The 22,391-nt window shown below is 46.2% G+C and overlaps 3 protein-coding genes across 5 annotated transcripts in view; all 3 read left to right on the top strand.

Annotated features, from left to right (window-relative positions):
- Positions 1-97: 97 nt before the first annotated feature.
- LOC130371038 (ADP-ribosylation factor 2-like) lies at positions 98-3,933 on the top strand. Of its 2 annotated transcripts, none has more exons than XM_056576652.1 (5): positions 98-198; positions 1,080-1,237; positions 1,834-1,944; positions 3,117-3,241; positions 3,659-3,933. In XM_056576652.1, the coding sequence occupies exons 2-5, from the start codon at positions 1,090-1,092 to the stop codon at positions 3,818-3,820; spliced, it is 546 nt and encodes a 181-aa protein (XP_056432627.1). In that variant the 5' UTR covers positions 98-198; positions 1,080-1,089; the 3' UTR covers positions 3,821-3,933. The 2 variants fall into 2 exon arrangements, with proteins under 2 accessions (XP_056432627.1, XP_056432628.1); XM_056576653.1 differs by having other exon boundaries at positions 191-274.
- A 27-nt stretch (positions 3,934-3,960) lies between these two features.
- On the top strand, positions 3,961-16,621 carry grb7 (growth factor receptor bound protein 7). Of its 2 annotated transcripts, none has more exons than XM_056576649.1 (15): positions 3,961-6,187; positions 7,213-7,387; positions 7,835-7,964; positions 10,503-10,659; positions 11,373-11,494; positions 11,857-11,931; positions 12,498-12,635; positions 12,743-12,853; positions 13,169-13,267; positions 13,408-13,488; positions 13,900-14,010; positions 14,270-14,408; positions 14,617-14,704; positions 15,104-15,197; positions 15,442-16,621. In XM_056576649.1, the coding sequence occupies exons 1-15, from the start codon at positions 6,163-6,165 to the stop codon at positions 15,586-15,588; spliced, it is 1,692 nt and encodes a 563-aa protein (XP_056432624.1). In that variant the 5' UTR covers positions 3,961-6,162; the 3' UTR covers positions 15,589-16,621. The 2 variants fall into 2 exon arrangements, with proteins under 2 accessions (XP_056432624.1, XP_056432625.1); XM_056576650.1 differs by lacking the exon at positions 3,961-6,187 and adding an exon at positions 6,199-6,422.
- Positions 16,622-19,893: 3,272 nt separating this feature from the next.
- LOC130371599 (SRC kinase signaling inhibitor 1-like) overlaps positions 19,894-22,391 on the top strand; it is a 40,836-nt gene continuing 38,338 nt past the window's right edge. Inside the window, exon 1 of the mRNA XM_056577425.1 lies at positions 19,894-19,915. Within this exon, the coding sequence (XP_056433400.1) occupies positions 19,894-19,915 (22 nt within the window). The remainder of the gene's footprint in view (positions 19,916-22,391) is intronic.

Raw genomic sequence — 22,391 nt, 5'->3', positions numbered from 1 at the left:
AACCTGCAGTCAACCCCAGTGATAGGCCACACGGGAAAAAGAGGCGTTTCTTTTTTCTACGATGCTTGACATGATTGGGCAGGACTGTTCATAGTGGGAAGTGCGATACGCCGGTGTAGTGTCCGTAGGTTGCGCCAAACGCCATTTTGAGCTAACTGGTGAACGAAGAGAAAGATCCAGAAGCTGTCTTTCTGAAAGGTAAACCGATCCTCCCGTTCAAAACGACACGGACTTATCGTCGAGGAACCACCGATATACGTAGATTTAGCAGAGGGTGAGAACACATCGCCGTGCGTTTATTTCACGTATCGTGGCTGTTATCGAAATGACGTCACCGTTTCCCCTTATATTTTTACACTGACGCGGCATTCGGCCAACCGTACCTTAGCCGCTAGCCCGCAGAGCTAACGATGCTAGGTGGCTAACTGACGGCTTACTTGATAAACAGATGTGTGGGCGATAACCGAATGAAAGGATTATATGCTACCGACACTATATTTGACGGCTTCGTGTGACGTCATATGCGAAAAACATTATTTTTCGCTCTTTCGTTCGTCGGTGCGGATTGGTTGCCGGTGTTTCGGCTAGTAGCCTCAAGCTACGGTGGAAGGCTACTGACGCTAAATGAGCATCCGCCCTAACCAACACTAAGCTCCTCTAAGCTGGCTAAACATGAGCTAAGGTTGATTACTTAAAAAAAAAAGGCTGCTCCAGGTTTTCCCCTACGTGTACATGTACCCATCGCCAGGTCGGGTTGACCATTAATGGTGTGGCGTCGGATTGCGCCAGGTGCTAACGTTAGCCATCTTTTTCTCCGTCGGCCTTTAAAAGTCGGCGTCTGGTTAGCAAGCTAGCAAGGGTCGAGTGACAGCTACACGGAAACACCCCTACGGACACCTGAGACACACGGCCTGATGGTCCATTAGGCCCTAGTTTTTGTCCGTAATTGACGTTTATAAGTGACTGCGTGCGTTATTTTGTGCTAGTACGTCGACGGACGTAACTGGACGACGTAGTTGTTTCGGTTTGCTGTCGCGTCTCTTATACAGTCTTTTTTTTTCGCCTACTTCTCTCGCCAGGTCTGTCACCATGGGGAGTGCAATCGGAAAATTATTCAATGGCCTGTTCGGCAAGCGTGAGATGCGGATTCTTATGGTCGGGCTCGATGCTGCTGGAAAAACCACCATCCTGTACAAGCTCAAACTCGGCGAAATCGTCACAACCATCCCCACCATCGGTAAGGGCCTTTTGGTATATCCACTCACTTGGTAGTATATAACGACGTAGTATATAACGATATAGTTATCTAACCCTTTCATGCACTGTATTATTTCTCACGTTCATCCCATTGCATGTTAGCAGTAGGTACTATTTTGGGTTGCCTGATTTCCATGGTCACAACAGGTCATAGAAGATGTACTGATTATCGTTATACATGTCCTTACCTCACCCAACGGGGTAGTTTTATAATTTGTGGTAAAACAAAGAATAAAATCCCCGATATCTTTAAACTCCCCTGGATGTCTAAGAAAATCATACCCACTGGGTGAGATGAAGACACGAATGTGCACCATCTCCATATTTTCCTTTTTCTGGGACCACATCAAATAAATAAATCATGTTTACTTGCTAGTCATGCTTTCGATGAGTTCAACCTGGGACCCACTGCAGAGGGTTATAATGCAGCGTTGGGTAGAAAATGGCACTAGTTCCTGCCAAGTAGCTTGGCATCGCTTTTGAAACATGAAGGTGCATTTAGTGATTGGTATATTATTGGGATTTCAGTAGGAAGGATGGTTTGGAGTGTGCTTATTCTCCCGTGTATGTATCCAGGCTTCAACGTTGAGACGGTAGAATACAAGAACATCAGTTTCACTGTGTGGGATGTCGGCGGGCAGGATAAGATCCGGCCCCTGTGGCGCCACTACTTCCAGAACACTCAAGGTGAGAAACACTTGGCCATCCATGGTAATACACCTGTTCTTTTGTCCTTTTTTATTATAAAGGAGGGTATGCCTTCAAATGCTCTGTTGCCTTTCCATGTCCTAACATGGATGTCGCGAGTAGCATTTGGTACCTTTTTTATTTATAGTTTTATACCCCCATTTTATTTGAATGTTAATGCAGGTTGCGCAATGTTTGCAAATGGTCGTTGATTTACCTTCTCTTTTTTTGCCATCAAATCAGCCATGGTCAGCTTTCGTTGACAACGATAAGCGGCCAATATGAGATAACTCGACCATTAGAAAGCACATATCAGCTATCATTAGCACCAATAGTCATCATATATCAGCTAGTATTAGCAGCAGTCATGTCACCTCGACGTAGCATCATAAAAGCCATTAACTAGCATTAGTATCATTACAAAAATGTTGCCAAACAATTGTTGCCATATATAGCCTGCCCTTGTACACCTAAACGGCATCGTACACAAAACATTGGAATAGATAATGAATGGCGTAGACGATGCAGGGTGCAGTTCATTGTGTTGCAGTCTTCTGGCTTGAACTACATGATAGCTGAGGAGACCATAGAGTAAATAACCCTTAATTTTACTAGTCAATTACCAAAATACAATTTATTATCAATAGCTGATTCATGTTTTTATTGTGGGCCTGAACTAGTGGCTAAAGATTCAGTCATATTATGACACTGTTGGTCACTTCCTGTTTGAATTCCTGGTTGTTTAGCCCCGCCCACTGCTAGTTCAAACACAGGTGTGTTCTGTCCTATGAGGAAATACTACTCCCATCGGCTATTAGTCCTGTCAGCCATTATCTATGTTAGCTTTTCATTAGCTTTATATTAAAAGAAGTATATTGTCTGGTCAGCATACCGATACCTTTTTTATTTATCAAAATTAATTCAACAAGAGGACATGGCTCAAGATGATCAAAATGTTAATACATTTTATATTTTAAATACAGTTTGTTCTCTACCCTGTAGTCGTCTATTATGGAAGATTTTCCCTTCCAAAGAGTACCCTGGCTGCTGGCTTGTAGTTTAAGATCCACTGGAGTCCAAATATGCACGCGTGTGTGTGTAGCATTAACAATGTGTAACCGTAATCATGTGTTAAACATGAACTACTTGTAACCCTAACTGTGTGTGCACAGGGCTTATCTTTGTGGTGGACAGCAATGACAGGGAGAGGGTGAACGAGGCGAGAGAAGAGCTCGCTAGAATGCTTGCAGAGGACGAGCTGCGGGACGCCGTGCTGCTGATCTTCGCTAACAAACAGGTGAGGACTTAGTGTACAGGTGAGGGCCCAATTCATGTCCAGATGAGGCCTCTAGCTTCAGGTGGGTTCTTAACATGCAGATAAGGCCCTCCCCTCTTACCGTACAAGTCAGTCCTCCTTACTGTACCATTGACACTTTTGATTCTAACTTGTGATTGCATTTGCTATTTTATCTTTAACATGAAGCGTTTTAGAATCAATTATTAATCTAAGGGGGTGAGATCCTGTAAGCCTACAGGCGAGGCCTTAACGTACTTGTGAGGGGTGGCGGTAGAACCACCAGTATAGGTGAGAAGATACATTTACAGATTAGCCCCACTAACATGCAGGTTAGGCCCTCAGACGTCCTTAGCATCCCTAGTCCTGGTGAGCAGAGCATTGACGTGTGAAATGATCATGACCGTGGTGTGTCTCCAGGATCTCCCCAATGCCATGAACGCTGCAGAGATCACCGACAAGCTGGGGCTGCACTCTCTGCGCCAGCGCAACTGGTACATCCAGGCCACCTGCGCAACCAGCGGGGACGGCCTGTACGAGGGCCTGGACTGGCTCTCCACTCAGCTCAAGAACCAGAAATGATCCATTCCACCACCTCTGACTTTGTTTGTTGTTTGTTTTTTCTGTTGATTTATTTCCTGTTTTAACACAGTGGCAGCACTGGATCAGCCCCCCCCCCCCACTCCCTGACGTCCTCCCCCTTCCCCCCCCCCCCCCCCCAAACGCTCTCACTTCCTGTCATTCCCCCACCCGTCCCCGTCCCCCTAAACGACGTGTCACTTCCTGTCATTCCCCCCTCCTCCTGGGGCCTCTACCCTCTGCTGCTCCTGTCCTGGGAGTCTGAGAGAGTGTTCATTCAGTGTGTGTGGTGTGTGTGTTTGTGTGTTGGCTGGTACTGGGACAAAGCCAGGCGTGCCTTCTACACACCTCGCTGTGAAAACAGTGCTCTGGCCTCCCCAAGCCCCTCCCCCTCCCCTCCCTCACAGGACGCATGGTTTTCAGAAGGCATAGAAGGAGCGAGGGGGTGCTCTCTCTCTCTCCTCCTGTGTTATTGACCTCAAAGCTAACCTGTCGCCCCAGTCTAGACGCTACGCTAGCATGTTCATTTGACCCGCCTTGGTTTAGAAACCCTCAAAGTTCTGGAAAAATTGCATCATAACCTGTATCAGGTTGAAGCAAATAAAAAAAACGCAAAAAAAACTAGACAGCCGATCCTCGACCGTTCTTGTGTCATTTGAAAATCATGCAGTTTCTTTTACTATCAGAGTGTATGTTAAGCAACGGTTCTTAGTCACAACCCTCCCCCCATCCCTCCCCCCAGCTCAACCATGAAGCACAAGGCAGACAAACAATCCATAGCTAGCTTACTTCAAACCAGAGGTCCCTAGCTAGGGTACCCTGACGTTAGAATACCTAGCTACCGTGCCCCCATGTTGGAATACCTAGCTAACTAGCATGCTCCAATGTTAAAACTGCTAGCTAGCTAACCAACATACTCCAAAGTTGGAATACCTTCCTGGCGTACTCTTAACATTTGAATGCCTTCCTAGCTAGTGTACTCCAATGTTGGAATACCTAGCTAGCTCCTATACGCCAATGTTCAAATGTCTAGAAAAGATTCTCAAACGTTGAAATGGCTCGCTAGCACATTCCAATGTTGGACTACCTATCTGGCTTACACCTATGTTTGGAGTACCTTACTACACGGCGTTCCCTAACGTCGCAATACCTAGCTAGCACACTGTAACGTTGTAATGGCTAGATAGCAGTGGGTTGCTAGTAGATCATTAGCCACACGGTCTCCCTTGGTATGTGACGTGGTTCCGGGCGCGCTGGCTCATCCCTCCACGGTGTTGGGCATTTCAAAAAAAGCATGGCGCGTTCGACCGTCTTGAGTTATCAGCATTTTCCATGTAAAGCTTGAAACGTTGTTCCTCTCTGAAATGTTACCCGTGTTTTTGTTTTTCCTTTCCTTTTTGAGTGTTTCCATTTGTACGGGACTGCTAAATGATATGCTTCAGAGCAGTTAGACGGCCTGCATATGAAGTTAGGAGTCCTGGAACGCTTTCCCACGGTTTCTAACGTCCCTGGTGGGGTGACGCAGGCCCCCTGAGCGGTTGAGCTCGCTGGTGAAGAAGCGCCAAGGTTGTAGACGCTAACCGCTTCAGACTAATGAAGGAAGCAACCCTGGGCCAGCTGTCTGGTTGCTGATAATAGAACATGTCCCGGTCCTGGCTGTGGAGGACACCCCTGCCCCAGGGGCGGAGCGGGGGTGCAGACTGCTTGTCTGACACCCAGGGCCCCACCCAGCAACCTCTGGTCAAAGATTGTAAATCTGTAAGTCTCTCTCCCCTCCTCAAACTGCTTCGATGGGGGTTTTCCTCGATACATTAATAAACATGATTCGATCCTACTATTCTGCTGTCGATGTTTTTATTGTTGTTGCCTCTTTTATTATGATTTTGGTAGTCCATGATGTATTCTATCTTTATAATAGACCGGTTAATAAAAGCGTTATAGAAATCCCCCGACTGTAATCTGGAAATTAGGGTCAACTGGTGAAGGCTACACCAGCCACACGGGTAGTAGGCTAGTGTTCCGGTAAGTTAATATAACTGATAGAATGAAAAAAGCGTATGTTTATTACCTTAATTCTATTATCAGCTTGTATTATATAATGCATTCAGAATTAAGCATACTGTCTTGCCGAATATCTAGAGCTGCTATTCCATACGCTGTTGTTGCCAAACATGAGACGGCGAACCGCATACGTCACGTTGCACACCTTCACCTGTCCTGTCGAAAGTTGTCCGCTGCACACGACGCTCCTCCCCGCAGGTTTTTTTTAGCCTCCAATAAAACCGAACTCTAGCTATCCACTTAAGAGGAATTCTACTCGTCCTGTGGCTACAAACATTGGAGAAATGTTGATGGTCCAAACAACCACAGGTACGTTTTCACCTCCGCTCTGTCCAACATGTACGAGGCGTGTAGGGAAACAGGTGTAGGGAAATACGTGCCAACTCGCCGGGTGATACTATATGGCCTGTATAGAGTAGAACTAACTAGCTTCCCGATCACAACGTTTTCATCGTCTAGTACGACTTGGACCACGAAAGCGTAGTATCCGACCGTAAAAACATGGGCAAGGTTTGAGGCCCCTGGCCCGTACCAGCTCCAGGAGGTAGGTTGAGGACAGGGGATGTTAAGTTTCGGGGATTTCTTTCATTAATCACTGATACAATAGACGTGCTATAAATAAAAAGTGTTTTGTACAATAACTAACAATTTGCCGCCATTGATCAAGCAACTTAATTCCGGTAGAGCTTTGATATTATGACCATTGGGAATGACGTTGACGCTGTGATCAGGCACGCCTAAAGCGATGTGCCATATGTCGTCATTTTAAGGACACGTTTTGGCGTTTTGTCACTTACTTATTCTCACGAAGTCACCCAAGGGGCACATATTGACTTTTGAATTGTTAAGAAGTTGTCTTTCAGGTGTGCTGCTATTTCTCTTTGGTTGTTGTGTCCACACGGGGCGATGGGAGTGTGACGTCACGCACCTTAACTTGTCAAACAACCCCGGCCTTCCTCCTGTTTATTTCTTTGGTCTGAACGAAAAGTTTGATCGGAAATTGAAGTTAGTTGGTAACATTGATTTTATTTGATTGATAGGGTGGCATGGGGTGTGGCTATGGAAGTGGATATTGATTGAACATTTTATTTCTACTTTGTACTTTGTTACAATGGACACCCAATGGCGCCTTCTTACAAGGTGAAATGTTGGAGTTGGTATCTTGGCAGTATTATGCTTGGCAACATGCTGGAGTAGTAAGCATGGTGTCCTTCCAGGTGATATTAAAGAGTTGTAACCATAGCAGCCTGTTTCTAGGCGATGTGGTGGGGTTGTAAAAATGGCAGCATTTTGCTAGGCGATGTACAGTTGTAACCATGACGGGTGGTTGCTAGGCGACATGACGGCGGTGGCCGGGCCCTGGGAGGAGTTGATGGAGGGGGAAGACGACAGCTACCTGTCCGGCTCCACCATGACCCTTGACCTCCTGGACGATGAACCCCCTGCCTTACGTCACCCCGAGCCACGCCACCTGACCCACTCCCAGCCAATCACCATCAGCCCTGCCAGGTAGGGTAGCGCACACACACACACACACACACACACACACACACACACACACACACACACACACACACACACACACACACACACACACACACACACACACACACACACACTCATTTTGCTGATCAGAGAGGAAGTGACTCAGTGATATTGTTCCATCTTTATCCCTTGACACGCACAATCATGATTTGATGCAATATGGAACTTATGTTTCATTTTCTCCATGATGCATTCTAGCTTTAATCTCTTCTTCCCCTCTGACTTAAGATACGAAGAAAGTACAGGACATTAGTAGAAGTAGAAATGTGTGTGTGTGTGTGTGTCTCTCTCTCTCTCTCTCTCTCTCTCTCTCTCTCTCTCTCTCTCTCTCTCTCTCTCTCTCTCTCTCTCTCTCTCTCTCTCTCTCTCTCTCTCTATACACTGATCATGTATACCGTCACTGATTTTCAGGGTCAAAGCTGATGAGGGCCGGTGGTCCTCCTCCTTGCCCACCATACCCAATCCCTTCCCAGAGCTGTGTAGCCCCCCCCAATCCCCTGTGGTGATTGGCTCAGTCCCACCATCGGCAAGCGACAAACATGTACGTTTATTTAAATTCTGTTGAGCGGGATGTCACTGTTAATATTACGCAGCAATAACATCAAATTAAACTTTTCTTCCATAGTGCCTTTGGGAAGAACAGCAATACAAAATGCCAAACAAGGGAAACTCCATGACAAGAATGGGTTTAAAATAATAAAATTACCTCAATGTGATTATTATTGAGGTAAATGTCAGTGCTATTGTAAATAATATCAGTACTATTGTAATATATCCTTTTTTAAATTTGTTAACAGTTTTTATCTTATATTTTTACAATTTATATTGATATCAGGATTAAGTATCAGTATTTATAATAGTAACTGTATAATTATTGATATCTATATTTGTATCAATCACCATATAATTATGAATAACCACATTGATGTAATTATGAGTAACCGTATTAATAGCATTATTAATATAATATTATTGCGTACTTGACTCGACTGCAGTAGCGCGACATGTTGAGGTTTGATTGACATAAACATGTGCGTACATGTGTATGTCAATCAAACCTCAACATGTACGCACACACACGTACGCACACATGCACTCACGCTGTCTTCATTTTGGCTCACAACACGAGACTGGTATTGATTCAATCTGCAGCCCGAAGCACACAGTTTATTAAACTCGACCACAAATACACTGAGATGAACTCTTCAGTCTGATGCCTGAAGCACACAGTTGATTAAAGTCTCATACAAATGAAGCGAGTCCATTTAAGTCTTGTTATCCGGCACTGTGCCAGCTAAATATGGGACATGTGGTGAGGCAATACGGCTCGATAAAGAAGGCATGTATGAAGCCATCTGTGTGTTGCAGGTATTATCATAGAATGGCTTTTGTTGGATTTCTCCGTCACAGTAGAAGGTCTACAGAAGCTGTCCAGCCTGATTATGAAGAGCAGAATGCTGTATTTACTTCTAGCATCTGTTCTCTCTCAGCTTGTGTATGGCTGTGGCTCCCACCAAAGGAGGAGTTTCCCCTCCTGATTGACACTTTCAACACCCCCTCTGTAGCTACAACATTGGTTTCTTTCTCCAGTGTGCCGGTTTCAGGTCAGGTCAGTCTCTTTCCCTGAGTGGTGATTGGCTGCCATCAGTTCTGATGTCATACACCGTGTCTGACACCTGGCCCACCTCAGGGCATTGTGTTTGTGTCTTTAAGTGTACAAAAGGCTGCTGTTGACAGACTGACTCCGTAGCTTCTGATTCACATCTAGAACCAGTTAGTCGGTAGGCTGGAAAATCCCTCCCAGGCGGTCTTCCCTGTCTACCTGTTGTGTCTGGTTGCTGGTTGAGAGGATTCTCGGCCACGTCACTACGCGTTGTTGACGGTTGAGGACGCCTGGAACCATCAAGGCATACCATGGACATGAGTGATGGCCGCTCATTGTTCTGTTCACGTGTCATTCTGCGGAACCGTACCCTAGAAACACAGTGTTCCCATCCACTACCGGAGTGTGACTGGGAGGTGTTGGGCTCAGTGCACTCGGGTCTTGTCTGGGTGGTTTAGTGAGGCTGTCATACAGGGCAGCCTAGGGGTTGATCTGAGGCCTCACAGTGAAGTTCCTGGATTTGTACATGGAGTTTACCGGCTGCTGTTGTTGGTTCCCTAATATTTCACCAAATGGACTCACTGTATGTGCTCTCCTCCTCAAGTTCGATCCTTGATTGTCCCAGCTCGGTCTCTTCCCCTGTGGTTGAATAATCTCAGATCCAGCAGCCCTATTTTATAGCAGAAATTGTCGGGGGGGAACGGAAACCAAGAACTGCATGTTTCGTTAGAGATAATCAACAGAAGAAAGCACATTTGCGTGTGGATGAAAGTGTTTCTCCAGTGGAAAGATACTCTGTTGATTTAAAACCTTTACGGACCAGTTTTTACAGTTTATTGGCCGATTATATGTTGCAGTTTTTCATTGGACTCTGTTGTACTTCCTTTAAATTTTTATGTAGTAACAAAGCATCCCGTCCTTATGATTCCATGATAACAATCACCTCATCTGTGTGTTTCTATGATGACAAGGAGAAAATTTTTTCATTGGTTTACTCCCTTAGTTACTTCCTCATCAGAGGACTGTCAGAAAATACAGTTAGATTGGGCATAAAAGACAATATTTTTTCACCTACGTATGACATACTGCTAATCAAATCTGTAGGAAGTGATACAGGTTAACAATGTTTAAAGAAACTGCAGTATGAAAAGTTATCACACAACAATTAGGTAGTTCAAAATAATGGTCTTCAGTCTTATAAGCCAATCTTTGTATAGATATGTATCGATGTATATAGATATAAAAAAGCATAGAAAAAAATAATCTTCTGATAGTTAAAAATAAGTCTTCAGTCCTTTAAGTAAATCTTTCTAACGATATGTATCTATGTATATAGATATAAAAAAGCATACCAGAAAAATGTTTTATTCTAATCAAGTTGATATAATGAATGTTAATTTAAATATGCAACATGAACAATCTGAGTATTATCATGAATGTATATCACATAATATGACATCTATCTCATGATTGCAGCTGATCAGGGTGTTTGGGGAGGACAGCTACAGCCGGTCTCTGTGGGTGTCTCGTGGGGCTACAGCCAAGGAGGTGTGCCATCTGCTGGTACAGACAGCTCACTGCAGCGACCAGGAGAGCTGGGCCCTCATCGAGTTCCACCCCTCACGCGGCCTTGGTAACAATGGAAGCCATCCCCATTACCCCACTCTGTGTGTGTGTGTGTGTGTGTGTGTGTGTGTGTGTGTGTGTGTGTGTGTGTGTGTGTGTGTGTGTGTGTGTGTGTGTGTGTGTGTGTGTGTGTGTGTGTGTGTGTGTGTGTGTGTGTGTGTGTGTGTGTGTGTGTGCGCGCGCGCGCGCGTCTGACAAGTAATAACGGTTCTAATGAGTTTCTGAAAACCTGAAGATTTTAGAAAACATTTCTTTGTTTTTGTGGCATTGCGGTCAAAATGATTTATCTTCCTCTTTGATCCTCTTTTATGACTATCTGTTAATATACAGTATATTTATGAGTTGTTGACTGTAGACTGATAGGGAAGTGGGCAGTGAGAGTGAGACTTGAGACTAGGTTGAGACTTAACACTGCATACATTTCAGATATATTTCGTAATTTAGCGAAAGCAAATGAAAGCCACTTGCAGTGAGGTTAGGCTGCATACATGGAAGCAGATTTGGTGACCCAATTTACAATTGGAAGAATTATTTGAAGAAATAATTAAAATTAATATTTGACATAATGAGAGCAGCGAGTGTAGGGGCTTGGTGTAGCCCACAACGTTTGGGCTGGGAGTGGAACACCCTAATCAATAGAGAGTCCCCTGATGTAGAATTTGAATCCTGTGTGATAATGTACCATGTAGTCTGTAGTGAGCCACTCTCCCTCTCATCTAGAGCGATGTCTGGAGGACCATGAGATGGTTCTGCAAGTCCAGACCTCCTGGTCCATCAAGACTGACGCCAAGCTGCTGTTTCGGAAGAACTACGCCAAGTACGAGTTCTTCAGAACCCCCGCTGTGAGTCCTGGCACGTCCTGTTCTGTGGTCCCGGGTCGTTGGGAACCATGTCCGCCCAGTGCATTACTCTGTTCTGCATTCCATTAACCCACAAAGGTACCATTTAGAATGCATTTCTATTTAGTCGTGTTTCCCCCAAGGCTTTGGACAGATTCCCCACCCAACTACCCAGTTGAATAAGATATTTTGCAACAATGCAATAGGAAGGAAGTGTCCACTTCCTCAACCACGCCCACACACACAAACTCCACCACCCACACATGAATCATGATGAACTGTGTCAGTCCACGGCGTCCCCTGGCAGAACATTGTAGCGTGCTAACAAACAGCGTGTTTACACGCCATTGTCCTATGGTCTGCAGCTCTTCTTCCCAGAGGCCATGATCTCTGACAGCGCAGACGCCTCCCACGGCATCAAGTCCTCCGAACTCATCGAGGTAAACCCTTACTCCACCTGGTAAACCAATGGCATTCATCCCTTGACCTGGTTAACCAATAGCATTCATCCTGCGACTTTGTTAACCAATAGCATTCATCATACATTCTACAAAACAATGTGCCTAGATTACATATATATACATTTAATAGGGATTTTATTTTATTTTATGTTAATCCGCCAAAATATGGCAGATTATCGTCAACAAAAAGTTTATAGCCCTATAGCATCCATCCATGTAAGGAAACCTGCCTCACGTGTTAAAGGGGACATACTATACCACCAGGTGTGAGTGTGATTAGCCTTACAAGCCGTTTCGAAAATCCGCCCCATATGACATCACTAGTGGGCGTGTCCACCTAGATCGGTGCTGTATAGCTCAGTCTAACAGCCTACCCAGTGGACTGAAGTCAACCTTGCTCATCTATGCAGCACAGAGCTAGGTGGACACGCCCCCTAGTGATGTCATATCGGGCAGATATTCAAAACGGCTTGTAAGGCTAACCACACTCACACCTGGTGGTGTAATATGTCCCCTTTAAGTGACGATGCCCCTCTCCCTCCTAGACCCTGCTGCAGTCGGGTTCGTGTCCGGAGATCCAGGGCTTCCTGCAGGTGAAGGAGCCCAGCCGCCGCGCCTGGAAGAGGGTCTACTTCCTGCTGCGTCGCTCCGGCCTCTACTCCTCCACCAAGGGATCCTCCAAGGTCAGCTGACCTCTCTGTGTAGAGCTTCCCAGGGATGGCTGACGGCTGCCTCATGTTTTTAACCCTTGTGTGTGTGTGTGTGTGTGTGTGTGTGTGTGTGTGTCTAGGAGCCTCGCCACCTACAGTGTGTAGCAGACCTGGGCCAGCTCAGTGTCTTCCAGGTGGTGAACGGTCGACGGCTGTACGGAGCGCCCAGCAACTACACCTTTTGTATCAAGGTACACGCACGCACGCACGCACGCAGGCACGCACGCACGCACGCACGCACGCACGCACGCACGCACGCACGCACGCACGCACGCACGCACGCACGCACGCACGCACAAATGCACACACCATACACAAGCATGCATGCAGTCACTCACTCACTCGTAATTTCTGTAGAACTTGTCTTTTCTATAGATCCTTAATATGTAGAGCTTAATATGAGTGGTTAATTGTGTGTGTGTGTGTGTGTTTGCGTCCGTGCGTGCGTGCCTGTGTGTCTGTGTGTGTGTGCGCGCGCGTGTGTGTGTGTGTCTGTGTGTCTCCAGCCTGCCAGAGAGCCTGTGCACACTCGTGGTCTGAAGCTGCTCTGTGCCGAGACTGAAGAGGCTCGCACCTGCTGGACCTCCGCCTTCAGGCTCTTCAAGGTGTGACCTCATGACCCCTGAACCTATGACACCTTAGGTTCCACACACTGTCAAACCTGACGATGTTCTCTCTTTTCTGTGTTTGTGTGTGCGCCTGTGTCTGTCTATGTGTGTATGTGCGTGTGTATGGCGGGATTCAGTATGGGAAACAGCTTCATTCTAACTTCCAGTTCTCAAAGTCAGCTGCTCAGTGGTCCAACGACCGGACAGAAACCAGACTGGTAAGAACCCATCTTACACACTATATGCCCTCATCTATAAATTATACAGAGTATGTGCGCGCCATACCCAGTATACCAAGTATACCCAGTGAACACACTATACAAACTATAACCAGTTTTTATACTGGTATAGTGCCCAGTATATGCCCACTATACTGAGGTATTCTGAGTGAGTATTGAGATAAGCCCACTATACCCACTATACGCAGTATAAGCCCTCTAGATCGACCATTCCCATTATATTCCCACTATACCCACTATACACACTTTACCCAGCATACCCAGTATAAAACCACTATACATAGTATCCACACTATAGCTAGTTACACACTATAACTAGTTCACCGAAATGTACAGTATTTAATAGTTTGCGTGTGTGTGTTTGTGTGTGTGTTTGTGTGTGTATTTCAGAGGGGCTCCGACGCCAGCCTGGTTGCCATGGATTTCTCGGGCAGCGCGGGGCGAGTGATCAGTGCCAGCGAAGCCAAGAGTGTTGAGCGAGAGGAGGGGCAGAGCTGGAGGGTGAGAGACATCGACACATATAGACACTGAGGCATGGAGAGAGAGACAGAGACAGAGACAGGCAGGCAGACAGGAGAGAAAAAGTACGATTTACATTCTTGTGTTTCATTTACGCTTTTTGTGCTTATATTAAATATTTTTTGTATATATTGTCATGTTTTTGTCATGCAGATGTAATGGAAATTGATAGCGACCGAGAGTGGTTCAACACAGACAGGCTGTAACGCAATGTCTACCCCTGTAACTTTCTCTTACCCAGAGAAGAGAAGCCCTCCTGGGCAACCTAGCCGGCCGGGCCCCAGGCCTCAGACCAGACTCTGGGGCTCCAGGGGCCGGCGGAGCCAGAGGGGCTGGAGGAACCAAAGGGACCTCAGCCAGCCAAGGGGCCCGGCCCTCTTGTGAGTGTTTTCATCAGCAACTTCATCAGAAAATAACGGGCATTAACATGATTAAACTGTGTATTGATGTGTGTGTGTGTGTGTGTGTGTGTGTGTGTGTGTGTGTGTGTGTGTGTGTGTGTGTGTGTGTGTGTGTGTGTGTGTGTGTGTGTGTGTGTGTGTGTGTGTGTGTGTGTGTGTGTGTGTGTGTGTGTGTGTGTGTGTGCAGCCATCCACAGGGGTCACCCATGGTTCCATGGGGGTGTCTCCAGAAGGGAGGCCGAAAGGCTGGTGGAGGAGCAGGGTCTGGTGGATGGGTGAGACCCCCCCCCCTCCCCCCTAACCCTCGGTCTTCACCATCCACCACACTCTCCGAACTGTATTTCTAGTTTTTGGACATTGGCTCTGTCCCAAATGTGAACTTACATCACAAATCAGAAACCCCAAAACGCATGTTTTGTAAATTCAGCTAAATGTCCCCAATGGAATGCTTTCTATGTATATGTTAAGCATGGCCTGCTAGCATTGTAGCTGGTTAGCCTTAGAAACAACACCCTCTTGTTTATATTAATATATGTATGTTTCTGTGTGTGTGTGTGTGTGTGTGTGTGTGTGTGTGTGTGTGTGTGTGTGTGTGTGTGTGTGTGTGTGTGTGTGTGTGTGTGTGTGTGTGTGTGTGTGTGTGTGTGTGTGTGTGTGTGTGTGTCTCTCTCTAGTATGTTCCTGATCCGGGATAGTCAGCAGCAAGCCCTTTGCTTTGTTCTTTCTCTGTGTCACAAACTCAAGACGAAACACTACTTGGTCATACCGGTCAGTCCCAGCTCTATTATGAAATTATGTATATTCCTTATGAAGGTATATTCTATATACATTCTATATATTTGTGTGTAAGTGTGGGGGTAAATAAATATATATCTGTAATTTATATATTTATATTTAATAATCTATACATAATATTTATTTATATGTATGGAGTACTGTGTGAGTACTACAGTGTACTTATATTAGGTTAATTAATGTATATTGATATACTTCTCTATGTTTAACTCTAAAGTGTGAGGAAGGAGGCCGCCAGTACTACTCCATGGACGACGGGGTGACGGTGTTTGCTGACCTGCTGCAGCTGGTGGAGTTCCACCAGATCAACCGAGGAATCCTCCCCGTCTGCCTCAAACACCCCTGTGTGGGTGTAGCACTTTGACCTCTACCCCGCCCTCTAGCTTAACCTCCACCCTCTAGCACCACCTCCAGCCTGTAACACCACCTCCACCATCGGTTCCAAACTCAAGCTCCATCTCTGTCGTCACCACCACACCTCCACCCTCCAGCTCCACCTCCAGCATTGGTTCCAAACTCAATCTCCACCTATACTACCACCATCACACCTCCACCCTCTAGCTCCGCCTCTACTTCTAACCTTTAACTCCATTTCAACCTCCAACCTTTAGCTCCATCTCCAACCCAACCCCCACCCTCTAGCTCCAGCTCCACACTCACTCCACTGCCACCCCAATATTTACCAGAATCACTGTCACTATCTCCAGGGATATGTATAAATGTGTGTATATATGATCCTCTTCGACCAGAAACCTGGAACAGGAAGTAACCCAAACACTTTTTCTTTAATAAGAGATAATGGGATTGTTTCAGGCAACGCCTAGTTTTTACCGTAATAATTATTCTGTTCCATTCCAATATAGGGCTGGCTTATGAAGTCTGGTTGCACAATATACAAATAATTTACATTTTTACACGAGATAAGAGCGTCTGGATTTTCGTTGTGACGAAAACGTAGACGTTAATGTTGGCCACCTGGTGTCGCTGTTGACTTAATTTAACAGTTTCTTGACATTGTGAGAGATGCGCAATATTTCGCCGGTAGCGTATTTTAAATTATATATTTAATAAAACTGTCTGATTACTTACGTCTCTGTTGGTGGCTAACTGGTGTAGTCTAACAGCCTGTTGTTCTGTTGTTCTTTTGTTCGCACATTCTATGTGAATGCTGCATCCTTAATGTTTTTTAATTGGATTGGTCATTATCATTAGTTCTACGATGTTGGCATTAGTCGCAGATTTTCATCAAAGTTAATATGACGGTTAACATTATTGTTTATCAAATACATTTTGGGTTTTGTTTCATGTTTACTTTCCAATATTGGCTGAATAAATTATTTCAAATATTAACATCGTTCTGATTATCTCATCAAAGCTTAAAGGACACAAAATAAAATATCTAGCATTTATGTATTTACGTGTTTACAATTTGCTTCTATCGATTTGTGTGTGCGTGTGTGTGTGTGTGTGTGTGTGTGTGTGTGTGTGTGTGTGTGTGTGTGTGTGTGTGTGTGTGTGTGTGTGTGTGTCTTTGTGTCTCCGGGAAAAAAACTCTTAAATCGAGCCTCCCCAGCCCATCCCGGGTTGCCATGGTAACAACCCCTCAGGCAGGTAAAGTAGGGCTGGGACATCTTTCTTTCCTCTGAAACCAACTTCCTAACTTCCTCCCATGATAGAGAACCCAGAACACAGAGACACGCAAACACACAGGACTGAATCGTGAACACACTGAACCTAACACGCACACACGCTGAAGTCTAAAGGATATGATTTGGATTTTTTTTATTCGATTTTTCCTGCCAGACACATTCCCCACCCCACCCCCTCACCCATACCCCCCCTCTACATCTCCCCTCTCCCCTCCCATCCCTCCATCTCCTCTATCTTCCTCCTCCTCCGTCCATCCCTCGCCTCCTCTCCTCCTCCTCTCCACACCTCCTCCTCAACTCCCCCTCCTCCCCACCCCTTCCTCGTCCTCGTCCTCCTCCTCCTCCCTCCGTCTACCCACCTCCTGATCCATTCTCTCCTCCCACTCCTGCTCCTCAACCTCCCTCCCTCATATCCTCCACTTTCGACCTCCTCCCCTTTCCCAACATCCCCCTACTCCTCCTCCCCCCCCCCCCACAGCTCCTCCTGCCCTGCCCCCCCCCCCCACCACCACTCAAACCCAACCCACACTCCCCCTCGCCTCTCCTCTCCTCTTCTCCAAATAGTGCAGCAGATCTGTCGCCCTGTGATGTATGTGCCGTTGCATTGTGGGTCGGCAGCCTCCCTGGCATGCCCATCCATTTGAGTTCATCTCTCTCTCTCTCTCTCTCTCTCTCTCTCTCTCTCTCTCTCTCTCTCTCTCTCTCTCTCTCTGTGTCTTTCTTTCTTTCTCGCTCAGCCTGTCTGCTTATCTTTCCCCTTTCATCCTTAATCTCTCCCTTCCTCTTCTCTCTCAGGCACTATCACGGTGTGTGTGTGTGTGTGTGTGTGTGGGGGGGGGGGGGTCTGGGGGTGTGTGTGTTGTGTGCGTGGGGTCCAGCATAGAAGCTGCTAGTGATATAAAGTACCATACTGTAGACTTACTGCCATGTGTTCAACTCTGTGTTTATCACAAACAACTAGCAACTAAAAACAGATGTCAAGTAGTACAACAGTAGAAACCGTGGCCTAGGGAAACCTTTTATTGTAGCACATTATAATATTTAATGATACCTCAACATCAAAATATATGTTAAGATATTATATCACAATATGATATTATATAGCGCATATTGTAATCGTATTTAGGCCTTATCCTTTCTCTTTCATCTATGCTTTAAAGGCTCCCATATTTCAGGTGGGATGTTAATTAAACATTACGAGCCAATCAAAACTCACTATTATTACCCATTAATGACGTGACAAGTGGAAGTGTGACGTCAGCCTGAGGTATGATAGGTCAGCCTAGCAGGTTCTGCAGTACCCTGGGTTCGCTAGTGGGAAGCACCATGCTAATGGTATCAGGACTACTGGAATGGGTCTAACAGCATCGGGAAATAATATCATGGAGCTAGTAGCATGGGGCTTCTAGCATAACACCTTTAATTTCGACAGATGTTTATTTTCCTCCAGAGAGCTGCAGAGGTATGTCTCCCTTTTGATTTACGCATTTAAAGACTTCATGTTTTTTTTTTCCAAGTTGACATAAACACATCAAAACTCAATCACGTACACACACACAGACACACACACACACACACACACACACACACACACACCCCAACACCTGCAGGGACCTAAATATTAAATCTACCCCCGTATTATGTGCTAGCGTCATTGTGCTGATATACAGCTCACCTGACCCTGAAAACGAAAAAGCACTCGTGTGCACACACACACACTCTCTCTCTCTCTCTCTCTCTCTCTCTCTCTCTCTCTCTCTCTCTCTCCTCTCTCTCTCTCTCATCTCTCTCTCCTCTCTCTCTCTCTCTCTCTCTCTCTCTCTCTCTCTCTCTCTCTCTCTCTCTCACACGCACCGGCTCACTCATTAATTCATGGCCTTCAACTCAAGATTACATTACAGCTTGTTCCAAACTAGAATTTTGTACGAGCACACACACACACACACACACACACACACACACACACACACACACACACACACACACACACACACACACACACACACACACACGAACACTCAAACACACACATGCACAGTCACACCCATCCAGGATTACCTGCAAGTGCACACACACCTAATGGACAGGATGATTTTCCTGCTAAATGATTCCTCACAGCCTTTGATTGGTCATGGACAAAATGTCAAATACTCATGCACGCATTCACGCATTCACACACACACACACACACACACACACACACACACACACACACACACACACACACACACACACACACACACACACACACACACACACACACACACACACACACACACACATGCAGAACGATTAGGCGATTACGTTTTCAGATTTTACAATATTTTATTAATGTGGAAACGGTATGAGTGTGTGTGCGTGTACACGTGTTTTAAGGTGCGAGTATGCGTGTGTTAGTGCGTGTGTATGCGTATGCTCAAATTCATCGGGAGCTGCAGCTCGCCACATCAAAGGCAGAGGGCTCTTTAAAATTGGCCAGTTGGGCGGGGCTTCAATATGCATAAAACATGAGTTTGCTCAATGTCCAATCAGAAGACTCGCCAAGGAGAACCCCCCATCCACACCGACCCAACACCAGACAGACAATTAGACGTAGTGCTGCACACATACATACACACACACACACACTCACACAGACATACACACACACACACACACACACACACACACACACACACACACACACACACACACACACACACACACACCGAGCATCCCCGAACCGCACAAACACACACACACACACACACACACACACACACACACACACACACACACACACACACACACACACACACACACACACGTGCTGACACTGCTCCGCACCTTCAGAAGTCCGTACGCGGACAAGTAGAGAAGGAATAAAAGCGAAAGTGGCGCACGGTAGCAAAATCTTACGGCTCGAAGGTGATGAAACCATGAAGGAGGAAGATAAGGAAGAGTAGAGAGCGGGAGAAACCGGGAGACACCGGGAACGGCGTTCCGGTAACGGACCTTCTAGGAGAGCGTCGAAGCGGACGATGGGCAACTCTTCCTTCCCAGGCAGGTCTCCCCATCACTCTCCCCCCTATCTCTGTCCGGAGGCATGTGTGTGTGCATGTGTGTGTTGTAGAGGAACTGGTTCTGTGGTCTTATCGCTCTCCACGGAGGAGTTAAAATGATGCTAATAGGGTTTTAGTTAGGACGGTTACCCCAATTTCCTATTTGGCCGTCATTACACTAAACTTTTATTATTAATATTTGTATTTATTTATTTATGCTTTATACAACAGTTTGTGTCTTATTATTTTATAACAAATGATGCACTAAAATCCAGAAACACACTACTATTGTGGCCTGGCCCGAGAAGGTCTGGGCGCTAGATAGATGAGTTGGAGGTTTTTATCAGAGTGGAAGGACTGCGGTTCGCTTCTGCTCGCTGCGGCTCCAGCTGAAAGAGATGGATTCATAATCCTACAGTGGCTGCACTGTGTGTGTGTGTGTGTGTGTGTGTGTGTGTGTGTGTGTGTGTGTGTGTGTGTGTGTGTGTGTGTGACACTGATTGGGGGGGGGGGGGTGGTGGTGGTGGTAGAGAGTAATAAGAAACAATCACAGTGATTCACAAGCTGTAGTAATTTATGTGTTCCAGTTGAGGATATGGAAATATGAAAAAATATGGAAATCTCTCTCCCTCCCAAAACGGAGCTTTCTCAGTCCAGATCATGCGACTGTCTGTGGAAGAGGATTTGGGAATACATATCTTCATCTATCGATGAATATTCCATATTTCCATGAAATATTCAACATTCTATCTTGCCGCCGTATTTTCACATGCTGTCTGATACTGATTCCCCTAAACGAGAGAGAGAGGAGAAATAGAGAGAGAGAGAGAGAGAGAGAGAGAGAGAGAGAGAGAGAGAGAGAGAGAGAGAGAGAGAGAGAGAGAGATCAAGGTGTTTGTGAATCTTTTGATCAGAACAGAGTTGTCCCAGCTGTCTGAGCAAGACAACAGGCTGATCAAACCTGTTGTGGAGGAGGACATAGGAAGGAGAGAGCGAGATCAAGGGGGAGGAGGATGAGCAGATGGAGGGAGGAGAGCAGAGGAGGGCAATGTGTTGTGGGTAGGCGGTTTAAAGCCTGCATGGTGATTCAGGACAAGGTGACTCAGGTCATATTCAGACCAGGGGAAGCCTCGTAACTAGAGAGCTGCCCAAAGCTCTTTTAGATGTATCATTTATTCATCCACCACAGTCCGATCTTCAACTCCCAACCCGTGGCACAGTGACAACACAAAACTGCAGCCGCCTCACCGACCTACAGTACAGTGACATCACTAATTATAGTTAGCTAATTAAACTATAATGACATCACTGAAGTACAGTGACCCCACCGAGCTACAGTGACCTCAGCACAGATAGCCTATTCTCCAGAACAAAACCGTTTGGCGGTGATTCCAAGTGACAGGCACACAGTGACAGTAAAGAGGCGTAGCTGTCCCAGTATGGTGAATAAGATGTCTGTTCAAGGCGGTTTGACTGTGGAAAGATGTCATCTTGTCTGACCTGGTGATCACAGCAAACTGGAGTTTGCAGAGAAGCCAGAGGGAACTCTGCTGAGGAGCAATACTGGCTCCCCATTACGGCCGAAATGCTTAACGCCCTGGTCAGCATCTGAGCACGTGAACCAGCTTAGGCATCGGGCTTGACGAATACTGACGACATGCTCCAGCTTGGGGACCACTCTCTGTACGTCTCCCAGCGAGAGAGAGAGAGAGAGAGAGAGAGAGAGAGAGAGAGAGAGAGAGAGAGAGAGAGAGAGGAGAGGAGAGAGAGAGAGAGAGAGAGAGAGAGAGAGAGAGAGAGAGAGAGAGAGAGAGGAGAGGGAGAGAGGAGAGGAGAGAGAGAGAGAGAGAGAGAGAGAGAGAGAGAGAGAGAGAGAGAGATGGATGTGCTGGACATCTGCCAAGAACATTAAGATCACCCAGACTGAGCCTCTCTGGAACGGGTTGCCCTTTGCAGTATGGCTTGCAGATGGCCCAGGTCTGCTGCTCAGATGTTGCGCTGGGATGTTGCCGCTCAGTGTGTAACTGGGCATGTCGGTGGGACAGGCTCCTGTGGGGTACCTGGTCGAAAACATGCGGTGGCCCAGGTGGGTACACGACAGCATCACATGCACCGAGACGCTGTGTTCTCGTACAGACTGGGCAGAGTTCTGCTCTTCCAGACCAGCAGTCTTGGTATGAAGGTCGTAATAAACACTGCACTGGACAGTTTAATCACTTTAAGGTGCAGTGGGTAAGATTTAAGAGCTATTAGTGGACTTTAATTTGTTAGGGATTCCATAGGCATCCATCAACTATTAGTGAGTGACAAGCTCTGCGGGGTAGCCGTCACGCGCTGACTGAACCTGCCTCAGTAGGAGATATTTCAACTTAGACCGCTCCAGGCGTATGTGGGGAAGAAACGTTCAAAGTAATTGAAATTATTTGAGTCTTGGTATCACCGCGAGATGTCAAACTTCTGTCAAAAAGATGTGGTAG

The sequence above is a fragment of the Gadus chalcogrammus genome, chromosome 18, assembly GCF_026213295.1.
Source record: "Gadus chalcogrammus isolate NIFS_2021 chromosome 18, NIFS_Gcha_1.0, whole genome shotgun sequence".
Classification (NCBI taxonomy): Eukaryota; Metazoa; Chordata; class Actinopteri; order Gadiformes; family Gadidae; genus Gadus; species Gadus chalcogrammus.
The sequence above is the reverse complement of the archived record's forward strand: the minus strand, read 5'-3'. Positions and strand labels throughout refer to the sequence as shown.

Excerpts from the sequence above, each read along its gene's own strand:
- LOC130371038 (XM_056576652.1), top strand. The coding sequence starts at position 1,090 with ATGGGGAGTGCAATCGGAAAATTATTCAATGGCCTGTTCGGCAAGCGT. Across the intron at positions 1,238-1,833 it reads CACAACCATCCCCACCATCG|GCTTCAACGTTGAGACGGTA; the intron begins GTAAGGGCCTTT and ends GTATGTATCCAG. Across the intron at positions 3,242-3,658 it reads TGATCTTCGCTAACAAACAG|GATCTCCCCAATGCCATGAA; the intron begins GTGAGGACTTAG and ends GTGTGTCTCCAG.
- grb7 (XM_056576649.1), top strand. The coding sequence starts at position 6,163 with ATGTTGATGGTCCAAACAACCACAG. Across the intron at positions 6,188-7,212 it reads GATGGTCCAAACAACCACAG|GCGACATGACGGCGGTGGCC; the intron begins GTACGTTTTCAC and ends GGTGGTTGCTAG. Across the intron at positions 13,268-13,407 it reads CCGCCTTCAGGCTCTTCAAG|TATGGGAAACAGCTTCATTC; the intron begins GTGTGACCTCAT and ends GGCGGGATTCAG.